This window comes from Eurosta solidaginis, chromosome 1, assembly GCF_040869045.1.
Source record: "Eurosta solidaginis isolate ZX-2024a chromosome 1, ASM4086904v1, whole genome shotgun sequence".
NCBI lineage: Eukaryota > Metazoa > Arthropoda > Insecta > Diptera > Tephritidae > Eurosta > Eurosta solidaginis.
The window spans coordinates 379,409,295-379,433,720 of record NC_090319.1 but is presented as its reverse complement, the minus strand read 5'-3'; the positions used below and the strand labels follow the sequence as shown (position 1 = coordinate 379,433,720).

The window sequence follows — 24,426 nt, the reverse complement described above, 5'->3', positions numbered from 1 at the left end:
TGAAAGGTGTTAATGACTATTTTAAAAGGGAGTGGGCCTTAGTTTTTCGAGATATCGCCATAAAGGTGGACCAGAGGTGACTCTAGAGTGTGTTTTTACGATATGGGTATCAAATTAAAGGTATTAAAAGGGAGTGGTGGTAGTTGTATATGTGATATATCGACCAAGATGTGGCCAAGGTTGACCCAGAACATCATCTGTCGGGTACCGCTAATTTATTTATATATTTAATACCACGGACAGTATTCCTGCCAAGATTCCAAGGGCTTTTGATTTCGCCCGGCAGAACTTTTTCATTTTATTCTACTTAATATGGTAGGTGTCACACCCATTTTACAAAGTGTTTTTCTAAAGTTATATTTTGAATCAAAAACCCAATCCAATCACCATGTTTCATCCCTTTTTTCGTATTTGGTATAGAGTTATGGCATTTCTTAAATTTTGCGAAAACTTCGATATCGAAAAAGTGGGAGTAGTCATAGTCGGATTTCGCCCATTTTCAATACCAAGATGAAGTGAGTTCAGGTAAGTACGTGAACGAAGTTTTGTAACGATATATGTATTTTTGCTCAAGTTATCATGGTAACGCCCAGCGGAAGGACAGACGGTCGACTGTGTATAAAAACTAGGCGTGGCTTCAATCGATTTCGCCTCTTTCACATAAAACAGTTATCGTCCTAGAATCTAAGCCCCTGCCAAATTTCACAGGGATTGGAAAATTTTTGTTCGACTTATGGTATTAAAAGTATTCTAGACAAATTAAATGAAAAAGGACGGAGCCACCCCCATTTTGAAATTTTCTTTTATTTTTGTATTTTGTTGCACCATCTCATTACTGGAGTTGAATGTTGACATAATTTCCTTATATACTGTACATATATTAAATTTTTTGTTAAAATTTGACTTAAAAAAAATTTTTTTTAAGTGGCGTGGTCGTTCTCCGATTTTGTTAATTTTTAATCAGCATAGATATATGGAAGTCTATATCTATCTCGATTCTTTTATACCTGTGCAGCCAACCGTTATCCAATCTAAGTTAATATACTCTGGGAGCTCTGCTCAACTGAGTATAAAAACTTCCACACACATAAGATTCTTCATCCTAATCTTTGTACATGTTTTTAATTGAGTTATGAATGCAACAACAAATAATACCCGCCATTCATCAACGGGCTCATCATTCGTTGGGCTGGAATTAATTGAAAATTTTCAACATTTCCCATGAAAATTAAATTAAAGAATATACATACATATGAATGTGTAACAAATGAATTAAATACACACAATTGGTACTATGATTGGTGTATGTTCGCATGTAGGTATATACCTACACTTAAATAACCCAGTAAGCACTTTAAGGTTTGTTGGTAACATCTGAAGTAGCTAATGTTGGACGTGAAAAATTGTATGAGAACATACATATATAGATGTGGTATATATGTATATGAATCATCTATTTTCAAAACCGGCCATTTCCACCCAAGCCATTGTTGAGGAAAATGCAAAAAACTGCTCCTAAGAAACCAATGACTAAAACTAGTTGTGTTTGTTATTTTTATGTTTGTGATGATAATACAAATACATATTACTAATACAAAACAATTGTTTTCTTATATTACACCTAAAAATTATTAAAATAAATTGGAGATGGCGGGTTTTGAAACCAAGCCATGGAGTTAGCCGGATTTGAAACTAAACTATATGGATATGGCCGGTTTTGAAATTATCTACCGATGTCTTTGGCCTATATTGGTGTATGTAATAAGCCAAACATACTTTAATTTATTAACTAATAATACAAGTAAACGTACACATTTTTAAATTTCATTTCGCACCTTAACAACAAATAATTAAAATCAAAATTTAACGAAATTTAATAACAACTTTAAATCAGAGAAACACTTTAAATTATTTATTTGCAAATGAAACGTTTATAAACGAAACCAGTCTAAAGCTGACTGACACAAAATACGTTGTGACCAGTACTGCCAGAGGAAAGAGACGAAAAATCTTTATTTTATAGAAAAAAAATTTTCACTTGAAGATTAAGGTAGCACCAAATCTTCTTTATACCCAAAAATCTTCACTAAACGATTTTTAAGGGCTCTTTAACAGGAACCGATTTCCTCACCGATTTTAAGACGTGCAATAATAAATTATAAAACAATTGATTGAACGTCAAAATATCGACCGGAAAATCGACTCGTGTAAAAAAGCGTTAAGAAATATACTCAATATCTCTCTCCGCAGAGGTACTTATTAAAAAATGGTAAAAATTAAACAAATTAAAAATAATAGTTTTTTGATAATTTTTAATCAAACATTTTTAATAATTACTCTAAACAATTATTACTAATTAAGAACCCGTCTAAATCAATTGATGATGATGAATGAAAATAGATAAAGCATTGGGGTGTAGAACATGTTAATTTGATCGAAAACAAATTCTTTATTAGTCAATTTTATTGCCCACGGGTTGAGCCACTTTATTTTGCTGTTAAAACCCTCAACTTAGTAAAAATATAACTTATGCCTTAATGAGCTTAGGTACATATATAACTTACGAAAATATTCAGTGATGGAAATAGAGTTCGGCTAAAAAATAATAGCGGTCTAAAGGAATTTAGCCTGTAACTATTCGAAAAGAAATATCTTTTGGCAGATACTTTGATCTTCGTTGTGAAGACTTTTTCAGTGCAATTTGATTTCTTTCAAAAAAAAAAAAAGCCGAAGAAATCTTCACTTATGGCAACGCTGCGCAAAAGTGCGAATTGCTATTGGTCGGCTGGAGATGGCCGGCTTTGAACGTAAGGCACCATTATAGATGGCCGATTTTGAAACTAAGGACAATTTAAATTGAGCAATTTGGCTTAAATATGGCCGGTTTTGTTATGAATTATTTTAGTATTAAATACAGGAAATGTTTAAGAATATAATGTGATACTTAGCCTAAAAAATTTAAATTTTGGAGATGGCCGGTTTTGAAAATGACGATTCACATCATGTTTTTGAGTTATAATACCATTGAAGTAAATGAAGAAATGGGTGCTTTTTACGATCTGGATACTTTTTTAGAGTCGGGTACTTTTTCGGATCCGGATGCTTTTTCTGGACAGGGTTCGTTTTCGTATAATAATACTTTTTTATACTCAGCCGAACAGAGGCCACAGAGTATATATATATCTTTGTAACTGAATGAAACTCTCACTAGCTATAGCTGACGGCACCGTTATTTTATTTTGGCCACCATCTTGCCCAACTCTGGTCGGTGTATGTTTGATAGTTGGTTTTCTACATAACGTAGGCCTTATCTATACATCGGCTACCAGTGCCATGTCTTCATTCTTACAGCAGTTCAACCCAGGTTTGACACACTCCGTCTATAACAGATTTTTATACTCAGCTGAGCAGAGCTCACAGGGTATATTAATTTTGTTCGCATAACGGTACCCCGCAACGGCATAAACTAATCGAGATAGATATGGACTTCTATATATCAAAATGATCTGGGCGAAAAAAGAAATTCATTTAGCCATGTCCGTCCGTCCGTCCGACTGTCGGTAAACACGATAACTAGAGAAAATTTTGAGGTATTTTAATGTAATGGTATGTAAGCTCCTGGGAACTCATCTCTGAACGCTATTTAAAATGAACGAAATCGGACTATAACTACGCTCAATTTTTCGATATCGAAATTTCGAAAAACCGAGAAAGTGCGATAATTCATTACCAAAGACGGATAAAACGATGAAACTTGGTCGGTGGGTTGACCTTGTGACGCAGAATAGAAAATTTGTAAAATTTTGGACAATGGGCACCGCTCACTTTTAAAAGAAGGTAATTTAAGAGTTTTGCAAGCTGTAATTTGGCAGCTGAGTATGTAATGTTCGGTTACTCCCGAACTTAGCCTTCCTTACTTGTTAGAACTGCTTTTTTTCTACTGGTCCGGGCACTTTTTTAAAACCCATTCGTTTTTCGGACCTGCGTTTGTTTTAAGGTCCTTATTTTGGCATCCGGATTTTTTTCTAGAGCATGTTCCTTTTTTGGTCCCGGCTACTTTTCTTAAACCTGTTGTTTTTTAGAACCAGATATGTTGATTTTTAAAACCGAGTATTTTTAGTATAGGGGTACTTATTCTGCCACCTGTGCTCTCTTCAAACTTCGTGATTTTTTGGTCCTGTTACTATTTAAAAACCGGTTCGTTTTTCGCATCCATGTACCTTTTACGATCCTTTTTTCAAAACACCTACATTTTTAGAATTGGTTAATTTTTCAAATCCATGTTCTTTTGATTCGAGTCTTTTTTTAGAACAGGGTACTTTTTCTTTCCGATCCGGATATTTAAAAAAGAGTTCTTCTTTTTTGGATTCAAGCTCTGCTCTTTAAAAACCAAGTAATTTCTAAAACCGGATACATTTATGAAGCGGATGCATGTTTGTGACTGTCCACTTTCTGAACCAGATACTGTTTCGGAACCATATAACGGATATTTTCTGAAAACCGAATTTTTTTAACAATGCAGGGCCTTTTTTAAAACAAGGTACTTTTTTGAAGCCGGGTACTTTTTAAAAAATGCGTACTTTTTTAAAGCTGGGTAATCCCACTTTTTGAAATTCACCACATATAAATATAACTTAACGGACCATAACAGGTGTAAAAAGATTGACAGTGCCATAATATTTGGTTCCAGTTTCAGTTTTATACTTTTTAAATTTTAAATCAGATTTAAAGACTTTAAATTCAAGTTTGTCTAAGGGTGCTGTGCAAATTTCGATCAAAATTTTTATTTCATTTTCAATTGAGATATCGATTCGCTATTCTAAATTGAGCCCTGAAGTTTCGGTTTCACTTCCGGTTTTGATTGTGACTTATTTTCTTCTACAAATTGTAGTAATTTCTTAACTTTGGCTTATTTTGATGTCGGTTTTGCTTCTTGTTCAGATTAAACCCCGGTTCCAGTTTCGGTTGAAAATCCGGTTCCAGTGTCGACTTCGGTTATTATTTCTATTTCAGAGTCAATTAAATTCCGTTTCTGTTTTAGTCCCCAATTATATCCAGCTTGTTAACACCCTTTCTTTGTTTATCATACACTGAAAGAAATGGTGCTCGTAAAATTACCAAATCGGTTCTGTTGTTCTTGACTCAACGGAGATTCGGTGAAATTGATCGAATTACGGTTAATTCGACCGAGTTCTTTGTCAAACGAACAAATTAGTTTAGTCATTTCAACAGCAGAGAAATTGCCGCTCTTAAGTTAACAAAATTCTAGGGGGACTCATGTAATCGTATAAATGCCTTATAAAGTGTGTAAACGTATAAATTTATCTAGTTTACGCAATTTGTATAAATTTACGCGCACATTTCATTGTGTAAACGCGGTAAACTCAAAGGAATGCAACCTTGCAGACATTACAGACGGCATTTTCATCAAAAATCTCCAACATCAGCAAGTAAAGGCGTTTTAGTTTTGATTTTTCACTTAATCTGGGTATTTTTTAATTTGTATAACAATCAAAAAAATTTTTTTGGAAATAATACAGCTGAAAAACAATCAAGTTTATCAAGAGTATTACTAGGTGCGTTTATATAACCGCGTGTGTAAATGGATATAATTTTACACCTTATAAGTTTATATGCTATCATGAGTCCCCCTTCTGTAAAATTGACAGATTCCTGGTCAATCTAACTGATTTTTCTGTTAACACAACTTATATCACTGGTCGTTTCAACAGCGATCAACAGTCAATACATGAGCAAATTTCAAAGAGAATTTTACACTCACTGCGCTCTCTACTTTGTACTTATCACGACGGTGCCACTTGTTTAAAAAAAAAAAATACCAAAATAAGAAAACCACCTAATCGAAAAAACACACAAAATGGGAAAACAACAAAAAACTAGTTTCTCAGTTACCAATACAAATGAATTTACTGTGGCAAAAATTATGAGATACCAGGACACCCATTTATCGGGTACAATTTTGCAACTTCTCCTCCAAGCGAAATGCAAAATTGCGCCCTCTTGTTGCAAAAGTTTTGTTTGAGCGAACAAGATTTTTCCAAAGTTAGTAACATTTTGTTCAAGTTTTACGAATTTTCAGTCACGCGAACGAATTTAATAAGATAATAAAAACCATCCTTTTTATTGTTGATGTTTCCGTCAACATAAAAGTTTGAGTTGTTTTGGAATCGTTTCAACTTAAAGTGTTACGAAAATTAAACTTGCCGAATTACATGTAAGGTTACTCCAGTGGTGAATTACCTTCTAGCGATTTGATTCTTTACTTTTCTATAACTTACAAGTTCTCTATTTAAAATATTATGTCAAACATTTATACAACTTTTGTTCGAAACAATCAAGTGTGGCAACTACATGCGAGAAAAAAAATTGAGAATGAGCTGAGCTGAAACCGCAAGAATTGAGAATCAGTTTTGTGATTACTATTTTCATTTCTATTTGCAAAGCGAAGTTCAAAACTATAAATTAAATAAATTATAAAATACAGAATTTGGTGAAAGTGCGTTTATTAAAACAAAATAATAAAGTGTATAAAGTTTAATTTGTGCCAGCATATTTGATGTAAGCCCAATTGACGTTCGGTTAGTAAGTGCCACCGTGGTGTGATGGTAGCGTGCTCCGCCTGCCACACCGTATGCCCTGGGTTCGCACCCTGGGCAAAGCAACATCAAAATTTTAGAAATAAGGTTTTTCAATTAGTCAAATTTTTCTAAGAGTGTATTTCTGCCATGAATAGCTCTCAGTGAAAACTCATCTGAGTCGCAGATGCCATTCGGAGTCGGTATAAAACATGTAGGTCCCGTCCGGCCAATATGTAGATAAAATCAAGAGGAGCGCGACGCAAATTGGAAGAGAAACTCGGCCTTAGATCTCTTCGGAGGTTATCGCGCCTTACATTTATTTATTTATATGGCAACATAGGTACTTTCGTACAAAGCTGTCGCAACAACTTTTTTTGTTCATTTGACTACTAAAACGGTCAATTACGAATCAACGATTTGTGCGCAGTTGGTTCAACATCTTGTAGCGTTGGATAAAAATTAACAGAAATTTCGGTTGAATTGACCCGTATTTCGGTTGATTTTACCAGTCGATTTTTTTCAGTTTAAGTACGGTTATCGTTATGCCCATCATTGGTCACTATAACTACATTATCTTTTTTCTTTTATGTTTTAATTAACTTTCGCCTTCCCTTTTTCTCGTCATTTCATTGATTTGGTGTCTAACTGCGCTCATATCAACTTGACCATATACATTGTGCCATATTTCACTTACACTTACATATCTGATTCCCCATAAAGTAGGCATATGTGCTTACCTATAAAGGATGGGTAACAGATGTGTCATCGATTTTATTTTATTTTCTATTTTGAGTGATGCGTTACAGTATGAGCTTCGGCTAGAGTAGCGTAGAGTACTCGTGATGGATATTGAAGCTAGGTCGTCGATAGCAAATCGATAACACACATTAATTAAATTGGTAATACTTCAAAAAGAAATCGATGATTTCGATAAATTTTTAATAAAAAATCCATAAAATTTCAATATCTGTTCAATTAAGAATCGACAACTTTCCGATAACAATTCGAAAACTTTATTATAAACAGCGTTAAGCTTGAAATTTCAGCATATCTCTTAATTCTGACACCAAATCCATTGACCAGTACAAAAATGCACTATTCGAATTGTGTCAGTACCTCCATTCCACCCTCGGAAGAAAAATAAGCTCAAGATAAAACCTACATTTTTTGTTTGGCGTTTTAGTACAATTATTTCAATACCTACATAGCAACAAATGCAAAAAAAAATATACAACAAAATATTCCAAGTTAATAGCTCAAGCTCAACTCATTTCCGTCGCTTTCACCATTCCATTTGCGAATGGGCGGGCAGACGACAATCGTTTTCAATCTGTGAATGTCAATTTGTGGATAGTGAACGAAGGTGCACCAGTGGGTGATCTTCATGCGTAAGACGAACAAAATGTAAGCCGAAAATAGTATATGACTTGTTGTTGTAGTAACTAAATAATCCTATATATACGCTTACATTTAAGGCCGCGGCACAACGACATTTTTCATATAGATGCGTTTAACACAAGCTTATGCATTCCAACAACATCGCCACAATCAACCAAGATGTTGCGTTTGCAAATATGAAGGAACTTCAGACTTGGCAATTGAAGTTTATTACGCCTTGTCCATTCACATACAAAATTTCGCGAAGCACTGTTATCAACATCCTCCCTATACAACAAAAATACATGCTAACATATTTTGTGTCGTATTCGATTGTTATATTGCAGTTTTTAATTGCGAAAAATGTTAGAAAATTTAGCAACCAGTGGGAAAAATAATTTCACTTGCAAAGTGTGCCTACACCCTTAGCCAAAGCAAACGTCAAATTCTTCTGATTTGCTTGCAATAAAATTCGGGAATTGACTACTTTTCATTACCAGATGGCGCCAGTGTCGCTCATTCTACCATTCCTCATAAAAATACATGCAATCTACTCATAATGCATAAGCTTGTCTTAAACTCATCTGTATGAAAAATTTCTTATGTGTCGGGGCTTTTAGTTGCACAATTTTATTTGACCTTGCTACCATTGTAGTTGTTACTTTTTGTTACATGTATCATTCACGTGCAAAACTTTTTTCCTTCCTATTCATCAACATGCCATAGTGGACTGAAATTTTTATGTACATACACACACACATCCATACAAATGTACGTTCATGTATAAGGGATAGGATAATGATAGATAACAGACAGGAAAAATAAAATGGGTAATTTTGTGAGTGAAATGAGAAGTGAAGGAAAAAAATGACCATACGTACTAGAGTGGGTCAAAAAGAGGTGAGGGAGTGACAGGGTGCGCAGAGATAAGATGAAAAAGGGAGAGAATGAGAGGGTAGGGGGGAGGGAATAAAGAGTAAAATGGAGTAGAAGAGAGATAAGAAGAGGGCGGGAAAGTGGAGATACAGATAAAGGGGGTGAGAGGGTGGGAGTAGGAGTGGGGCTGTGAGTGTGAGTGGGAGTGGAAGATGTAGTGGGAGATGAAGAAGAGAAGAAGAGAGACAGATAGAGGGAGAAGAACAGTGACATCGAGAGAGATTCCAAGGCCATCTGCGGTTCGTGTGAAGATATCCTTTTTTTTTTTTTTTTTGTTTAACCAACTCCGGTTTCATACCCATTTATTAAAATTAACTGAAAAACCATATTCCGCTTCCCTGTGGTTTAAAGTTATGAAAACATCTAAAGTAATCAAAACCATTGTATAACGTTTACCTCTGTAGTTTTCCCTGCAATTTTTGTTCCTAATTTCACTGTTCCTCTTGTTTTCTATCTTTTCCTGTACCCTTAATTTTTCCAACTTTTTTGTTTAATTTATTTGTGAAATAAATTAGCCCTTTCTCAAATACATTTGCGCATGGCTAAAATAATTTTGCTCATTCCTCATATAACTTTGCCAGTTTCTCAAATACAGTTAGAAAAGGTTAATTTCTCTGTCTCACTTCATATTAGAATACCTTCTCCTTCCTGTTGTTTTACTCTCTCTTTTTTTCTTTCCTCTACCTCGTTTCCTGTGCTCCTTTTTTGATTCTCCATCTCCTTACCAGCATTTTTATTTTCGTTTTGCTTTCCGCCTTTCTCATTAGCTTGTTTTCTGGATTCCCGCCTTATTATTTATCTTTTTTCTTTACACCTTCCCCTCAATTTTCCATAACCTCACACCCTAGGTTAACTGTTTATATTTCTTTAACTAATGGTCTACGTCTTCCTTTTTCTCCACTTCGTTTTCCGTAACCCAATATATAAGTATGGGCATCTGAATTCGGGTTGACCGCCAACGCAGAAAAACCTGATCTAGTATGATTTAGATGAAAATAAAAGGCTGAACTTATCCTTTGCTTGGAGGGGTAACCCTGCGAGAAAAGTACAGTATTAAGTACCTATGAATTTTAATAGATACTACGTTGTCGTGGAAAGTCTGTGAGGAAGAAAGGGCGAAGAAAGCCTTCACAGCCACACAAAAACTTTCGTTTACCAAAAAATAGGGCGATAATGCGGATTATGAATGATTAGCATACCGGGAGTAATAATAACTAACTCGATAGTATCATTACGTGCCATTCTGCATATCCCACATGCAGACTTAATGACCAAAAATATAGCGCTAGCAAATACAACAAGCCTTAAAGTCTCGGGGAAGCTTGAGTGCAAACCATATGGCAATAACCATATAGCGCCATCGAAAGAATTTTGAGCCACAACAGAGCCCCAGAATTGGTGAAAGCGTGCGGAAATTGCCGACTCGTCTTTATCTTACAGTGTCGATCCAGAAAAAAGTAGATCCTACAGGATGACAAATCACGGCAGTGTCTTTCAGGCGCAAATTGCAAATTGGGAAAACAGCTGAAATTTTTCAGGAAGCATATGCTGCGGTCACGTCGGCAGCCTGGCAGCCTGGCGGCGATCAAGGCAAAAATTATTTGAGATACATAGCTCAGAACAGACCATGCATCCATACTGGGTACCCAGTCGTAAAGGGAGAGAAAAGGGCCCAATCCTTTAAGAAGAAATCAAAAGGAGACAGAAGTTACATATGATTCATCAAACAGGAAAAATGTGTATGGAAAAGCGGGTCCGCAAGGTATCATGTGCAAATTCTACGACGTTAGACTCACAGAGTTGCTGATATCTTTAAAGGGAGCAGACTTATAGCCCACGATATGTATGCTTGCTGAACACTGTCTTCTGACGACATATATATATAAGATGGCCTCGTCCGTAATAGCAGAAGAAGAAAGTGCGAGCTGCAGGTCAAGGCTCAAGCTGCTGGGGGCAGCAGAGTTGCCAGATCTTGTGGCAGGTATTAATGTGCTACAAAACTTCTAGTACATATTTGTCAAAAGGACAATGTCATTCTATAACGTAAATTCTGGTAACTAATCGGGGTCTTTCCGCTTGCTCGTCAAACAAATTACGCTAACACTGCGTCCATAGTGTGATCTTTTGTGAGGGCTTTATTGACCGGCCGGTTCAACCTAGCTTGCGGCTCCACCCAAATTGCTAAGAAATTTATTTTAATAAAAAAAGGTATCCAGTAATCTAAATTGGATTAAATTATAGGCACTTACCAAAAAATAAACACTTTTAATGCCATAACCTTGAATAAGAAGTTTCACTTCTATTGCTCAAACAAATTTGCTAAACAAAGTTTATTTGTTCTATAGCTTTTTATTTAATTATCATTACTCACCTTGCTCGCAAAAGGCATACCTCATTATATTGCAAAATATATATGTATGTGAACACATAGATATATATCTTTGAGTATGTATGTATGTGCAATAATCTGTGAGGTACGAAATCTGGCGTTTTGCTATTTACCCACCTTTTTCGCCAACACATTTGTCAGTTTACCGGCACATTTATAATAAATTTTTTATCATACAACTTTTCATATATCTGGTGTAGCGATTATATATGTACATTAGACTGGGTCGATTTATTAACCGATATCGCGCCATTGATTTTTCGATAGGATTTGGGCTCAGGAAAAAAAGTTCCACTACGCATACCCAAAAAAATAATTTTCGAGCCTGCAAAAAAAAAAAATTACGAAAGGATAAATTTTACGACCAAAACACTCCTCAAAACCCAAAAAAATATTTTTTTCAAAAAACTGTTATCGCCAACGTTTTTACAACCGTTTTTTGAAGAAAAAAATATTTTTTGGGTTTTAGGGAGTGTTTTGGTCGTAAAATTTACCTTTCGTCATTTTTTTTGCAGGCTCGAAAATGATTTTTTTTGGGTATGCGTAGTGGAGCTTTTTTTTCCTGAGCCCAAATCCTATCGCAAAATCAATGGCGCGATATCGGTTAACTTTCGTCCATACAAATCGACCCAGGTTAATGTTCATACATCCATAGTTTTATACGAGACTATAATCTATTTACTCTATATGCATTGTTATATCTACTGCGTACTAGACCGATGCTACATATGTATATGCTTTCGAAAACCGCATTTACTTGTGTACTCAGCTCATGCAACTTTATTAGTTTGTCTGTTAAAGCTGACAGAGTAGCAAGTTTTGCGTTTCCGTTAAAAAACCTAAAAAATTTCCATTTAGTGGTGATTAATTTAGATTTTTATAAATTATTGTATTTGAATAAATAATACTTCATTTGTTTTGTAAAGCCCTTGGGCCGTTTTATTTGTGGTAAAGTGAATTCAATTTAAAGTTTGAACAAATCGACAAAACTGTGTGTACAAAATGTCTGAGCAAGCACATGTAAGTATTTAGATTAACGCCCCGTCACATAAGCAGTTTTTCATATAGATACGTTTTACTCAATCTTATGCATTATGAGTAGATTGCACATATTTTTATGAAGAACGTTAGATTGAGCGAAACTGGCGCCATCTGATATGGAAAGATAGCCAATTCACAGATTTTGTTGCAAACAAAGCATAAGAAGAAGAATTTAACATTTGACTTTGGTTAAAGGTGCTGGCACACTTTGCAAGTGAAATAATTTTTCCCACTCGTTGGCAACTTTTCCCACATTTTTTGCAATTAAAAACTGCAATATAACAAGTAAATACGACACAAAATATATTAGCAAGTATTTTTGTTGTATAGGGAGAATGTTTATAACAGTGCATCGCGAAATCGTGTATGTGAATATGCAAGGCGCAATAAGCTTCAATTGCCAAGTCTGAAGTTCGTTCATATTTATAAACGCAACATCTTGGTTGATTGTGGCGATGTTACTAGAATGCATAAGCTTGTGTTAAACGCATTTATATGAAAAGTTACATTGTGCCGCGATCTTTAGTTATTTGTGTGTATCTGCAGTGAAAGCAAAAACAACAAGTAAGGAAGGCTAAGTTCGGGTGTAATCGAACATTACCTACTCAGCTGCCAAATTACAGTTTGCAAAACTTTTAAATTACTTTCTTTTAAAAGGGGGCGGTGCCATGCCCATTGACCAAAATTTTACTAATTTTGTATTCTGCGTCACAGGGTCAACTCACCTACTAACTTTCATCGCTTTATCCGTCTTTGGTAATGAATTATAGCACTTTTTCGGTTTTTCGAAATTTTCGATATCGAAAAAGTGGGCGTGGTTATAGTCCGATTTCGGTCGTGATGAGTGCCCAGGAACTTATATACTAAATGTCATTAAGATACCACAAAATATACTCAAGCTATCGTGTTTACGGACAGACGGAGGGACGGACATGGCTAAATGAATTTATTTTTTCGCCCAGATCATTTTGATATATAGAAGTCTATATCTCTCTCGGTTAGTTTATGCCGTTACGGGGTACCGTTATGCAAACAAAATTAATATACTCTGTGAGTTCTGCTCCGCTCAGTATAAAAATGATTGCCAAGTATATAAAGTCTATGAAAAACGCTTGGAGCAGTGACCGTCGGAATTGGCGCTTAAATTTTATGTTCTGCGGAAAGCTAATAAACATTTTATTTCTTTCGACGTTTTTAACTATGTATTTTCTTATAAATTCTAAAAGTAATTAAAACAAATTTCAAGCGACGTATAAGCGAACACGGAGAGTTATGTGTGCATTAGGGTGAGCCAAGACAATTCTGTCTTCCTTTTGGTAAAAGGAGCGCGCTATGCACATCATAAGAAATAAAAAAATAAAACGCTTAAGAAATGCTCAAGAAAAATTTGGTTTGTTAAGTAGTATCCACTACTCAAGGAAGCTCATACGCTTTCTACTAATATGTTCAAAAAATTTTTTCGCCAAGAAATATTATTTATTGAGCAACAACCTCGTAAGAAAAAAAAAAAATAGTAATTATTTCTTCTACCAACGTTCGTCAAAAAATGTGTTTTGATGACGAAATTGCCCACTGGAACTATAGGCTTACAAATATTAAGTTTTTAAGCACAAAGTTATGCATTTTCTCACACATATAAAGAGTTTCGCGAAATTAGGTACATACTCAGCTGGTGCATGGATTTATATTTAGGAATTTGTTTCCAGAAATCGAACCACTGGCTGGCCTAGTCTTAAAAGTCGTATTAATTTTAAACTGCTTTGTTTTCACGCAAACAAAATTTGACTTTAAATTAAAACTAGACGTTGTTTCTTGAACTGGGTTTTAATCTTAAACCAGATTAGTTTAAAATTACATATTAAAAGGAGTATAAAAATTGTGTAGTGCCCGACTGGTTTTGAACCAACACGTTACGGATTACAGGAAGGTGCGCTACCCGCAGAGCTATAACGTATGTACAGCAGCGAACAGAAAGATAATAGGGGCTTGTATCAAAATTTTGCCAACAAAATAATTTTTTTATTTTCGATGTTTTAAGAAAAAGTTCTGTGATTTATATTTAAAACTTCGCAAAGCAATATCAAAAACGTTTGCGAAAAAATTCGAAAGTTCCAGGGAATTTTACGAATATTTCAAACTTTTAATTTATTTTTATGGTACAGAGTACAGTTAACTTTACAACGTTTTTCCGTAAGGCGTTTTAAATGTTACTCGATTTAAAGTTCAAAAATTTGTCTTTTATAAGGAAAAAAATCCGAAACACACTTTGGAAAAAAGGTGTTTAAAATCAGTATGAATTTTGAGAAACCTATAACTTGTATTTTGCTAAACTAACATTGATTTTGCTGAACTGCATATTCGAAAAAATTTAGAGAGCTTCAAATCAAACAGTTTGAAATTTTCGTAAAATTTTCTCGATGTTTTTCAAAACTTTCCAAGATTTGAAAAAAATTGCCATTGCTATTTTCTGACAGCTGCTGTATAAGAGAATATATCATAACATGTTATGAATATGAATAAAATGCTTAGCAATATTATATGAATTGTAGTAGATTTATAAACGAAATTGAAAGAAATCGCAATTTTATCTATGTAGAAGGTTTTCAGCTGCAAGTTAAACTTTTTATGTTTGTTTTTTGAAACGCCCTAATGTACCGACATTTGTAAATATTTTTTGAACGAACCGCTTTATATCATTTGTATATTTATTTATTTTTTGCTTCTTCAACGTCACTCCGCATTTTCGAGAGCAAACTTGACTCAGTTGAGCGACAATCGATGATTCACTTTATTTAACCTTGTCATTTCGTATAGTCAATTGTGCTTCCCAAACAAGTTTTTTCCATTTTCTCTATTATGAGAAGGCGTTACTAGATTGGGATAGATTTTTGTATTAGGTTTTTTTTTCTGAAAAAACGATTGCCTCAATGTTGCTCTCTTAATTGTAGCTCTTGAGTTCGTTTACCTGGTGTCCAGTAAAATTAATTTTATAGTAAGTTGTACTGCTTAGCTTTTGTTTTGTGAAATGAATACTTACAACTTCGACAAAACGGACATTAGATAAAATAACACAATATCACATAACTTAACATTACGTAGCAACAAACAACAAAACATAACATAACAAATTATAACGTTACATCACATTACATAAATAATGTTACGAAACATAACCTAACATAACATAAAATAATGAAGCATAACTTAAAATAAAATAACGTAACATACCAAAATGTAACATAAAATAAATCATAACATAACATAATATAACAGAACACAATATAATGTAACATAATATAAAAAAGAATAACATAAATAATATAACACTGCACACCATAACACAGCATGGCATAAAATAACATAAAATAATATAGCATAACATAACATAACATAACATAACACAACATAAGATAACATGACATAACATAACATAACATAACACATCAGAGCATAACATAACACAACAGACCATAACATAACACGACATTGCACAACAAAACATAACATTATATAACACAACATACCATAACGTAAAATAACATACAGTGCAACATACCCTGACCCTTAACTAAAATTCTTAAAGCATAAAAAGTAATAACATGACTTAGGGTCATCATCTGAGACTTAACCGCCTATCGAGAAATTTAACAGTAAAGCTAAAAGACCAAAAGCGTTGCTGGCTACAACATGTTGTCCGGATCGATGCAGATGCTCCGAAAGAGAAAATACTTCCACTTATGTATAACCAAGTTTTATAGCTGCGAAAGTGAGATACTCTTACTCACTACGGAGAAGCAGGTTTGGGGAAGTTTTGATCTACCTTGGATCAAAATGTCAATCAATGGTAAAGAATGCGAAATCGGAAAACCATTTACTATAGTTTGTAGAATAAGTGTGGCGCCATTCGCCTATGCGTGTGTAGTGACGCATATGATCTTATCTCGGGAACGATTTGATAAACCACGTTGAGCATTCTAGGTACCATACCGCCCTCCCAGCTTTTATTTCCGTAAGGAGCTTGGGGTAGCCAGAACCCAGATTACTAAAACACAGGATTCGCCGCGAGTAAGTGAGGTTACATATGCGTTGGAGAAGCAAGAAATTGTGCTGGGAACCCCTGAAAGGGTTTCGCTACACAACCCATTTGAATCCCTGACTAAGTGATGCACCTAAATTATTGGCCAGCCTGGGTTGGCAATGTACTAGTGTTCCGGTTTACATTTAAGTTCGCAAATCAAAAAGTTCCAATTATCTGGCTTTCGAAAACTTTTGTAAGTATCAGACTTTTGTGAATATTTCGCTGAGAATTTTGGACTAACAGGAATATATGGAGCAGCTAAAAATGTTACAAACTTGTGATGTCCTCGACCTAAGAATGCCTAGCTAAGTATATTCCCTCCCAGAGTATTTATGAGCTTGTCTGTGAATATGGCCCGCCTTCACTTGTAAGGCTCTTAGATGCCGACAACCCCACTTTCATTAATTCGTCAATTCTTTTGACTTAGTTTCACTTAGAACAAAAAAAATAATAAGAGATTCTGGTAAGCGGACGATGCACTGTGTTTTTCCTATCGTCTAACGATGACCCGTCTTTTTCAAGCTCGTAAATTTTCTCGATGCGGTTCATATTTCTGTAATCTGGTATCCAGACATAGCCGATTTTAAAGGTATAATCAATTTTGGTTATCTATAAGATAAAAACAAAAATCTAGTTTTTCAGTCCTCACATGACACACCTGTGGGACACACCTTAAACTCGTACAATGTGGAACTAATTTTATAGTTACATCTTTGACCATGGCTTTACCTTTTGAAGGGAGGGGAAAAAAATCGTTCATTTGATGTTTTAAAATTCCTAATGCATATATAGAGCAGCGAATAGAAAAATATCAGTGGTAATATTTTACAAATTTGTCAATTAAATTGGTTTTTTTTTTTCATTTTACATAAAACAACAGTTGAAGTAGAACTGCAAAAGTATCGATATAAATATCGAAACAACTAGTACTAGGTTCATGGTGCGATTATCGATGTTTTTTTTCTATCGAGTACTGTATTCCCATTTTTTATTCCTTTTTCTAGCGGCAGAATTAACAGCGTCTTAAACTTTGGTAAGACAAATAAAACATGAAGAAATAAAATTACCTACATTATGTTAGATTTCTGTTTATTTTAGAAGAATACATAACAAGTTGGGGGCTTTGAATATTGGAAAATTCTTACAAAAGTTCAGTGCGAAAAGTTCCTTATTTTTTTCATATTATATACACATAGGTATATGTATACATTTATTCATATATGTAGATATATACGCAACAGAATACACCATTGAGTCGAAAGACGAAAATTGTGCTGCCAAAAAGCTACGAAGTACAAAGTCAAGCATTTGGATCCATTTTGACAAAATCAGTAATATTTTTGCAATATGCCACTATTGCAAGAAATCTTATAAAACTAGTGACAATACGTCCAATTTTTTCACCATCTAGAACGATCGCATACACATAGCTCGCCAAATAAGATAAATTTTAACAAGAAAAAACATATGAAGATCCATCATCACGTAAAAGGCTTTTGCCAGCACCCTACTGGGGTTTAACCACCGCAGACGTTCGACCTTTTCCCATAGTGGATGACAAAGGGTGTCATAACCTGGTATATACCCTCGCTTCGCTGTATAAGCTACCATCGCGGACAACTTTGCAGAATGTGTTTTATGATCGTTTCGAAGTTATGAAGAAAATATTACATATATATATACATTTACATATTGTATTTACATAAATGTCTGATATATACCTGAGATTGCATTTAAATTGAGTAAGCGCCTTTCACTATAAAAAATTCGATATATATCGCGATATATCGATACCCTCCCTCTTAAATATCGAGTAAGCCGAATATCGATACTTTGCAGCTCTAATTTGAAGTTCCCTGATATTTATGAGTATACAGTTTAATAGCCCAATAAATTTAAGCGTGTCATAGTAACAGTTATAGATATGTCTCTCAAAAATCGTATTTATTTCGACAAATTTTTTTCGAAAGAGTGTTTCACATTTTTTCCAATTAAAAAATGCTCACTTTGTTGTAAAAAATCAATACCAGTTTTAAGAGACCTACTATTTTCACTTTGTTAGACTTAAATTGATTGGGCTACAAAATCGCATACCCATATTTATTCAGGGAACTTAAAATAAAAAGTACGAAATTTTAGTAAAATTTTCTCGAATTTTCGAACTTTTTCGAAAATGTTTTTGAGATTGACTTGGATATTTTCAGATACAAAATTTACAGATAAATTACGTGAAATAAAAAAAAAAGAATTTGGTCAGACGAAGTTTGCTATTTTTCTATTTGTTGCTGCTTATTGCACCAATTAATATACTATTTAAACAAAAAGTTACTTGGAGGCTTAGAGTACGGGTGATATTTTTTGCACGTGTTATTGTTAAGTTTCACGAAATAAATAAATACTTATATATATTGATTTTAAAATTTGTGAAATATTTTTCTCTTGGTTTTCCAAGCACCACAAAGCAATTTTTAACAGCTTAGTGTGAACAACTTTTTTACGCTCTCATTTTTAATTATCATCCGTCAATTTAATATTCAATATGAAATTTAAAAAAACTGCACTGATTTTGTTATATTTCGCAAAGTAATTAACATCCTTTTTCTGTTTTTAAACTAGCATTCAAATCAAGATCTTTACACATTAGAAGCCAATTTGGTTAACAAGTCGGTGCGAGAATTGGAAAATGGTGAAGAAAAAGATCCAATTATGAAATTACGTTTGTTATGTTTGAGTCGTGGAGCCCCTGGCATACTCGGTATGGGCAGGTAAGGGGAAACGAAAAATACAACTTCTATGCAAACACATTGAATGTACACTCAGAAATAGCATTTGCCTAAAATAAGGACACAATTTTCCTTAAATTGGTTAAAGTTTCAATTAAATGAGTAAGAATTTCTAATTTTAATAAAAAACTTTCATTTGATTTGAGGGAATTTCTTTTTGAATTTTTCATCAAGAATACTTCATCTAAACAAATTAAATAAAATTAAAATAAAACAAGATAAAAAAAATAATGAAATAAAATAAAAAAAATTATGAGTAAAACAAATTACACAACAGATTTGTATAGAAAAAATAATAATAAACAAAAAAAAAAAAATAATAATAAAAAAATAAAATAAAATAAATTAAAACGAAATAAAACAAATTAATATAAAATAAAATAAAACAAAATAAAACACAATAAAAAAATAAAAAAAGGTAAAAAGAGGTAAAATAAAATTTAATAAAACTAAAATAAAATTATTTAAGAGAAAAAAAAATTTAATAAAAAAAATAAATTGAAAGATATTAAGTTTATGTAAAATAAAAAGAAATAAAAAAAATAAAATATAATTATATATCTAAAAAAATATGTAGGTTATAAAAATAATATAAAATTTAACAAAATAAAAAATAAATAAAATAAAATTATTTGAAATGAAATGAAATTAAATATGATAGAATGTTCGATTGTTAACGAAATGTTACCAATTTCTTATCAGAGTGTCACCGAAGAATTATCGATATGTTATTAATATATTATCGATTTTCCATCGGATTTTTACCAGTTTCTTTTCAAAATTTTATGAAAAAGTCTGTTGTTTAAAAGTCTTACGGAAACATAGGTTTGTTATAATAAATGCATCGATTTGGTATCGAAAATTTACCGATTTTTATCAAAGGGTTACCATTCATTAATCGTTATGTTGTCGATTTCTTACCGACAATGCAAGCAATGACACGTGTGCAACCCTTCGAAAGCAAGTTGAGAAGATACTAATAAGAAGGCGATGTTAAGCTGATAAGAAATCAATAGTAAACAAATGAAAACTTGTTGGTAACATTTCGTTATCGCTTTTTACTGATGAGAAGCCAACGAAACTCTTCTAAAAATAGCCGAAATTAATTATTTTTGGCAAAGCTACCTCTATTGTAGTTCACCTCAGGTACCTGGGCGAGCTCCAGTTAACTAAAAAACATTAGTTTCCTAGACATATTACACATCGAACCTCACGAGTACTTGGTACTCATGCCCTTTTTTGTGTGAATATATGCATATTTAACATGTGCTAAAAGCCATCAACCTGAAAACCAAATTATGCGCATCATCAACTATAAATTACATATTTTCTCACATAGAATTTTTCGAAACATGGACGATGATGGCAGCAAGGCCCTAAATGAAGAAGAATTCGCCGCTGGCATACGTGAAATGGGCTTAGATTTAACCGATGACGAAATTAAGGAGATGTTTCAAAGGTAAGTGCAGTCATTTAAAACGAACAAACACACAAAAAAACACATGCACACATACACATTTTTACCAAAACCAGCAAAATATCTAATCGTAAAGCATTACTTTGTTTTAAATTAGTTTCGATGAAGATGGCAGCGGTTCCATTAATATGACTGAGTTTCTGTTGAAATTGAGGGTGAGTGTATAATTTATAAGTTTCAAAATTGGAAAAAAATAAGAAAATTGTTGAAAGTTGAAGCTAATTTATATCTGCTTATTAAGAATAATATCACTTGATGATTTTTCATTTTTTATTTAATATTTCCACAGCCACCAATTCCACAATGTCGTCTAGACATCATCGATCAAGCATTTGACAAGATGGACAAAACTGGCGATGGCGTTATAACTGTGGATGACTTGAAAAATGTCTATTCGGTGAAGGAGCATCCTAAATATCAAAGTGGAGAATTGAGTGAAGATGAGATATTGACAGAATTTCTTAACAATTTTGAAGGTGGACGTGGTAATTTGGATGGAAAGGTAAGTTCATATAGGCGGGGAGTAACAAAGTTGTAATGCTTAAATTCTTAGCAATGAAATACTGAAGTAATTTTAATAAGTAGAACATAAAAATTATTAGGAAGTAAAAGCTTGCACAAAAACTTAATACCTATTAAATAGAAAAAATAAAATAAAATAAATGTAAGACGCGATAACCTCCGAAGAGATATTAGGCCGAGCTTCTATTCCAATTTGCGTCGTGCTTCTTTTTATTTTCCCTACAAATTGGCCGGACGGGACCTACATGTTTTATGCCGACTCCACACCTTATTTCTAAAATGTTGATGTTGCTTTGCTCGGGGTGTGAACCAAGGGCATACGGTGTGGTAGGCGGAGCACGCTACCATCACACCACGGATGCCGCCAAATTAAATACTCAGCTATAAATCTCAGTAACGGAAGAAAAATAGATAAGAATATCTCTTATAAGAAGTGTTTCTGACCCGAACCGTTTTGCGACGGACAAACTCCATATTACAAATAATATATAAAAAGAAAAAATGTAAGACGCCATAACCTCCGAAGAGATCTAAGTCCGAGCTTCTCTTCCAATTTGCGTCGTGCTCCTCTTAATTTTCCCTACAAATTGGCCGGACGGGACCTACATGTTTCATACCGACTCCGAACGGCATCTGCAAGGCAGATGAGTTTTCACTGAGAGCTTTTCATGGCAGAAATACACCCGGAGCGTTTGCCAAACACTGCCGAGGGGCGACCACGCTTAGAAAAATTGTCTTCTAATTGAAAAACCTTATTTCTAAAATTTTGATGTTGCTTTGCCCGGGGCGTGAACCCAGGGCATACAGTGTGATAGGCGGAGCACGCTACCATCACACCACGGTGGCCAAATAAACTGGTCTAACAAAATTCAAGTATTTTTATCTCTCTTGTAAGAAAGAGAGTCTCCAATTTTCTAGTCATTAAAAAAAGATTCTTCTCATTCAACGAACTGAAAAGCTCATGTGGAAGTAAGGGGTAAAGTAAGTGAAAGATTAAGACTTTGACTAAGAGAAGAAAGTATGTTTAGGAGAAAATGTAAAAATAAAACCAGGGCAGTAAATTACACGAATATATTATATTATGAAGTTCTACTACTATAGTAGTGCTGTTAATAGGGAGTATTTTGTATTTTGGATATATGAGTTTATTTATTCGACCGTGCAGTGATACGAAAGGAATAATCGATAATCCTTCAGATAATAGCAATTTAATTTAAATTAACCATTAACTTTTGAGTTATCTTACTTTCCCTGTGATATTTCAGTTAGTTTTTTTTATATATAAAACAATTTTGATTTTTTTTTTTCAGATTACCAAGGAGGAATTTGAGAACTACTACGCTACAATTAGCGCATCGATTGATAATGATATGTTTTTTGATTTGGTGATGCGACAGGCTTATACTTTGTAAACTTTTTTGTTGAAGTTCCTTGCAGCTACCTGGACTGAATTCGTATTTTTGTAATATAGTAATATTACATATTTCCTCTTATTAGTTTAGTAATTATTTTTTGTGTGTCTTATTTATGTTGTGAGAATGTTCAATTACTTGAAAATATAGAAATCTTCAATAAAATTATGTAAATTTACAAACAAAAAACACATTGGAAATAAATGAGTTAATGGGTTTATTTTACGCATCATATTGATGTTACCCATGGTTAAATTGCTAAAGGTTACCCATGTAGCTCGGTACCACACTCTATACTTCACCATCCAAACTCCCACGTCGCTCTTAATATAGTAAGTCTTACTATTTTTCAAACGACTTTCGAATTACCAAAATTTTAAAGAAAAAGTTGTTAATTTGAACACTTAATAGATATCGTTTTGAGTACCCACGTCGTGAATTTATCTCCATGCACACAGTTATGGAAAATCCTTTTGCTCAAAAGATTTTCGGAAGCTGTATCAGTAGCATAAACAAATTGGTTCTGGTGCCAAAGATTCCCTCAAAATGTAGACACATGAAGAGCGGAGGAGTTACCATGACGTTGCTTGAATGAGATTGCAAAAATTCTTTTGCACAAGGCTCCATAAGAGTGGTGAATAGGGTACCGCCCACTAGGCAGCATTTTTCAGTTCAAAATTGTGCCAAGCGGTTTTCAAGTCGCGCAAGGAAAGCCTAAACTTCCTTGAGCGAAATATAGCTCTTGTCCACATTCTGATAAGCAGGGGCACCGCTTTCATTCTATTGATTAACGCAGTTGCAAACCAAGTTGTAGAAGGCTATTCAGCCATTTTGAAAGCTGTATGTTGTTGTTGTTGCTGTAGCAGTTGTAGCAGGGTTTCAAATATTTAGCATATGTTTTCAACCTGTCTCTTTCCACCTTTGTCATTCCCGAAAAATGGAAAATGGCCAAGGCGGGCCCGCTACTAAAGCATGGAAACCAGCTAGCATAGGATAATCATATAGCCGATATCTCTCCTATCGCCAGTAACCAAGACGATTGAAGCCATTTTGCTTCTCTATTTCAACGCAAATTTGCAACTAGCCTGTCCTCAGCATGGCTTTAGAAAACTTCATAGCACAACCACCGCCCTAAGTACCATTAGCACCCAGATAAATTGCGGATTAAATCAAAATCCCCACCATAGAACAGTACTCATTGCGTTAGACCTATCAAAAGCTTTTGATACGGTCAACCATGGCACGTTATTGCAAGAACTGGAGGGGTCTACCATTGCCCCCAAATCTTAAATAGTGGACCGCAAATTATCTGGGTGGACGGCAGGCATCGGTGCAATTAAGTAACGCAACATCAAAACCAAGAAGAATTAAGCAAGAGGTGCCACAGGGTGGTGTGCTATCCTACCTTTATTTAACTTCTACATATCACAGCTACTTTCGCCACCAGAAGGAGTTACTATCGTTTCCTACGCCGATGACTGCACAATAATGGCCACAGGACCAGGCCCAAAAATCGATGACCTTTGAAAAAAAAAACGGCTACCTCCCTGAACTCTCCAGTTTTTTTACCGCGCGAAACCTGACATTATCACCGACTAAATCATCGGCAACCTTATTTATGATATGGACGTCCCAAATGTCGACCATTTTGAATATCTGAGTGGCTGAAAAAGCAATTTCACATATTACATATTACTTTTGTATGTATGTACATAAGGGTGGTTCAAATAGAAATTATTCCAGCCTCTCCCCTTAAAATAGTGATACATATCACATATATATACATTTTAGTCCCGATTGGAGTGGGATAAG

At 34.1% G+C, this 24,426-nt stretch overlaps 1 protein-coding gene across 1 annotated transcript; it reads left to right on the top strand.

The window, feature by feature from the left end:
- The first annotated feature begins 12,086 nt into the window (after positions 1-12,086).
- On the top strand, positions 12,087-22,818 carry LOC137238349 (calcyphosin-like protein). Its single transcript, XM_067763216.1, has 6 exons — positions 12,087-12,321; positions 19,037-19,185; positions 20,543-20,662; positions 20,778-20,835; positions 20,970-21,182; positions 22,513-22,818. The coding sequence occupies exons 1-6, from the start codon at positions 12,304-12,306 to the stop codon at positions 22,612-22,614; spliced, it is 660 nt and encodes a 219-aa protein (XP_067619317.1). The 5' UTR covers positions 12,087-12,303; the 3' UTR covers positions 22,615-22,818.
- Positions 22,819-24,426: the final 1,608 nt, after the last annotated feature.

Coding starts and splice junctions, on each gene's coding strand:
- LOC137238349 (XM_067763216.1), top strand. Junction 19,186..20,542: donor GGCATACTCGGTATGGGCAG/GTAAGGGGAAAC, acceptor TTTCTCACATAG/AATTTTTCGAAACATGGACG. Junction 21,183..22,512: donor GTGGTAATTTGGATGGAAAG/GTAAGTTCATAT, acceptor TTTTTTTTTCAG/ATTACCAAGGAGGAATTTGA.